Raw genomic sequence first — 4458 nt, forward strand, 5'->3', positions numbered from 1 at the left:
AATGCTTCAACTATGTGAAAACTTTTGAATCATAATATCTTCAACCAAATGACGACTTTTTTTAAGAAAAATATACTAATATAACTACATATATAATGAAGATGAAAGGGTATGGGGGTTTCAAATGCATGAGGTTTTGAACTTATAGAGTGTGTGATTTTCTTGGAATGTGATTATGTGTGATTAATTACTTTGAAGGTGAAAGGGTGTGGGGGTTTCAAATGCATGAGGTGTTGGCAAATTTTTATGGGGGTTTCAAATGAATGAGATTCAAGAAAAAATGATAGCTTTATAAGTATGTATGATCGTTTCATAACCTCATGTAGGTGAGTAATCGATATATATATATATATATATATATATATATATATATATATATATATATATAGTTCCATTGAGATTAATAAAAAATTAGAGATTGTGAGATTAAATATCAGCCAATGGAACTTAACGTCAACTAACGTCAACTGTTAAATGATTAAGGGGTATAACAGTAAACTTCAAATTAATGTTCAGAAAGCGGACACCTTCCTTCTCTAAAAATCATCATATCGCTAAATCATCGATTTTCAGTATCAGTCACGTAATCATATCATCCAATCTTCAACAATCATTCAATATAATAAAAAAGATCCTATTTTTACTGAATCTGTTATCAAATTAATCGCAATCTTCAAATCGAAAAAAACGATCGAAACAGAGCATCAGTTCATATCCTCATAAATACGAGATACAATCCTCAAATCGAAGAAACAAGCACCTCGCAATCATAAACAAAGCATTTGAAAATTGAATCAAAATCAATTTTCATAAATGATGTCGAATCCAAAAGAAATTGACAAGTCGATCGCAACTGATACTATTATAGCTGAAATCAATTCATCTCGTAACGACGAACAAATCGATTCAATTTCTTTCACTTCTGAAGAACTTCAAAATACGATTCGTATTGAAGGTACAACTAATTCGTTTTAATACTACATATTACATTACAGTTTCTACACTTCATTCTGATTCTTTTATTATACAATATAAATTATGAATAATCATATATGATTATACAATACAATATGTGATTTAATCATATAAGGATGAATAATCATATATGACTGTTCATATCTATGATTAATCATATGTATTTATAGTTTGTAATTATGATTTATCATATATGTTTTCAAATTGAAATCTATAATAATATTATATTTGGATGAATAATCAAATATGATTATACATCATTAAATATGATTAATCATATATTACAAACTACAAATACATATGATTAATCATACATGATTAAACAATATCAAGTATGATTATTTATAAATTAATACGTATAATCATTTATGATTACACAGTATATTATATGATCAATCATATAATACAATGTACAAATACATATGATTTAACATCTAATAATATATTAATATCTAAAATCATATATGATTTTTTATACTAAAATAGAAATACATATCGTTAATCACATATGATTATTACAACATAAAATTATATAATAACATATTTGTCATTCCCTTCTTTATCAGGTGAAAGTTCCAATTCAACAAATGAATCATATTGCAGTAACATAATTGAAGAATCTGAATATAAACCAAATGTCCCTACAAAATTTGTACCAGTTGTAAACAGTGTTTTCAAATCACTAAATTTGGCAGTAAAAATGTATACGGATTATGCAGAAATGGCAGGTTTTCATACAAGAATGAGTAGCCAATCAAAATACAGTAGCCAAATAATAAAAGAAAAATATGTTATATGCAATAGGGGTGCCAAGGATAAACCAAAACCTTGTGATACGTTGGCTACAAGTTCTGTCAAGAGGAAACCAAATTAAAACAAGATAATTATTGGGTGTACAACAAAGATTATATCTGAAAATGTTTATGGAACAACAGATTACAAAGTTAAGAAATTCTTTGAAATGCACAACCACCCACTAGAAAGTATTGAGGAAAGACCTTATATGAAAAAGGCAAGAAAGATGTCATATTCTAAAAAAAGAGTTTGTAGTACGTGCATCAAAAGCTAAAATTGGCCCCCACAATGACTCACAAAATAAGAGCAGTTTTGAAAGGAGGATATGAATATGTAGGGGCGAAGGTAACAGACTACAAAAACTTGAGGAGAGGAGTAAATATAATCTTATGTTACAAGGATGCTCAAATAATGATAAACAAAATGAATGATCGTAGAGATCATTACCCAAATTATTCATTTGAGTTCCTACGTGATGGAGATCTGTTGGCTGCTATGTTTTGGGCAGATGAAAGAGAAAAGGCTTTTTATGCAGAGTTTGGAGAAGTTATATCTTTTGATGCAACTTTTAGAAAAAACAAGTAAGTTAATGTATATAAATTCAAACATACTATTAATCAAATATGATTGTACTAAACACATTTTCTTTATATAGGTATAAAATGGTATTTGTTCCATTCACAATAGTTGACCACCACAAGAAATCAGTTACTGTTGGTGCTGGGTTGCTGAGTAGAGAGACAATTGAGTCGTATGAATGGTTGCTTAAAGCTTTTCTTAGAGCTCATGAATGGAAAGCACCAAAAATTGTTCTAACTGATCAAGATGCAGCAATAAAACAAGCAGTGTAATCTGTCTTACCAAATTCAAGACACAGACTATGCATGTGACGCATAATGAAAAAACTGCAAGCAAAGGTATAATAAAAATACATTATATAATCATATATGATTATATAGTATTATGACAGATGATTCATATATGACTTATCAGATATCATACTATATAACCATCTATGATTAATCATATATGATTAACTATTCTAATAATATGAATTATCAGATACCATACTGTATAAACATATATGATTACATAGTATGTAATATGATAATACAGTATATAATCATATATGATTATATAATCATGTTATTAAAATACTTAATCATATATGATTAATCATATATGATTGATATAATGATATATAATTAAGTATTTTAATAATATGATTATATAATCATATATGATTATATATGATTAATCATATATGATTATAATAATAGAAGTTATCATATATCATACTATGATTATGATGATACAATATATAATCATATATGATTAATCATATATGATCAATCCTACATTACAATACATATATGATATATGATTAATCATACATATATGATATATGATTAATCATATATGATTATATAATCATATATGATTAATCATATATAATCATATATGATTAATCATATATGATTACAATACATATATGATATATGATTAATCATACATGATATATCCTACATTACAGTAATCATATATGATTAATCATATATGATATATGATTAATCATATATGATTATATAATCATATATGAGTAATCATATATAATCATATATGATTAATCATATATGATTACAGTACATATATGATATATGATTAATCATACATGATATATCCTACATTACAGTAATCATATATGATTATTCATATATGATATATCCAAATAGGTATATAATTTATACTTATATAAGCAAAATTGTTCATTCATATGTTACTGGCGATTTATTTAAAAACAAAGACTTCAAGAAAAGATTCTAACAAGCTTGTTTGGAACATGCATATCAAACCTGATGAATTTGAAAAGAAGTGGGATTTGATTATTAATGAATTCAATCTGGAAGATAAAAGATGGTTCAATGATATGTTTGAATTACGTGACAAATGGATACGTGCATACTTCAGTGACACAAGAATGTCTGGATTGATGAAAACCACTTCAAGATCAGAAAGCATGAATTCCTTCTTCAACACTTACTCTGAATCTGGAAATTTACTTTTACATTTCATGAAGAACTATGACACATCAATTCAAAAACAAAGAAATACACAACAGGAGCTTGATCATCAAACAAAGAAGGCGGTATATAAATTTATTTCACCCCGACCAATAGAAAAACATGCTGCAAAAGTTTATACAAGTACATTGTTTTATGAAGTATAGAAAGAAATCTATAAAGGTTCCTGGTATTGCCAATACGAACATATTGGAACAAAAAATGAATGGGAGTTATACAAAGTGGAACAACTGAACAAAAACAGTGATATAAAAACAGAATTTGAGGTAATATATTCTTATTTTAAATTTTGTTGAATCAGCACATAATATAAAAAAATATTCAGTTATGATTATAAAACACTTAATGCTTTAATTTTATTTTGAACAGGTAGAAATAAAACTTCCAACAAATGATGTAAAAAAATACTTGTGAACACTTCAACCGCTTTGGGACTTTGTGCAGACATGCATTCAACATACTCGTGAAACATGGAATTAAGGAGATACCTGAACAGTACATTAAGAATCGTTGGAGAAATGATGTGATATCAAGGCATTATAATTTTGGTAGACATGTATATGATACAAGAGACAATTAAATTAACAGATCTGTCAATCAAACATAC

The 4458-nt window shown here is 26.7% G+C and overlaps 1 protein-coding gene across 1 annotated transcript; it reads left to right on the top strand.

Annotated features, from left to right (window-relative positions):
• Positions 1–2058: 2058 nt before the first annotated feature.
• On the top strand, positions 2059–2621 carry LOC145113282 (protein FAR-RED IMPAIRED RESPONSE 1-like). Its single transcript, XM_079049394.1, has 2 exons — positions 2059–2351; positions 2426–2621. Exons 1-2 carry the CDS (start codon positions 2059–2061, stop codon positions 2619–2621), a joined length of 489 nt encoding a protein of 162 aa, XP_078905520.1.
• The last annotated feature ends 1837 nt before the right edge of the window (positions 2622–4458 follow it).

The sequence above is a fragment of the Lactuca virosa genome, chromosome 1 (genome assembly GCF_052849685.1).
Source record: "Lactuca virosa cultivar CGN04683 chromosome 1, Lactuca_virosa_CGN04683_v6, whole genome shotgun sequence".
In the NCBI taxonomy this organism is placed as follows: domain Eukaryota; kingdom Viridiplantae; phylum Streptophyta; class Magnoliopsida; order Asterales; family Asteraceae; genus Lactuca; species Lactuca virosa.

Coding starts and splice junctions, on each gene's coding strand:
- LOC145113282 (XM_079049394.1), top strand. CDS start 2,059: ATGACTCACAAAATAAGAGCAGTTTTGAAAGGAGGATATGAATATGTA. Junction 2,352..2,425: donor GCAACTTTTAGAAAAAACAA/GTAAGTTAATGT, acceptor TTCTTTATATAG/GTATAAAATGGTATTTGTTC.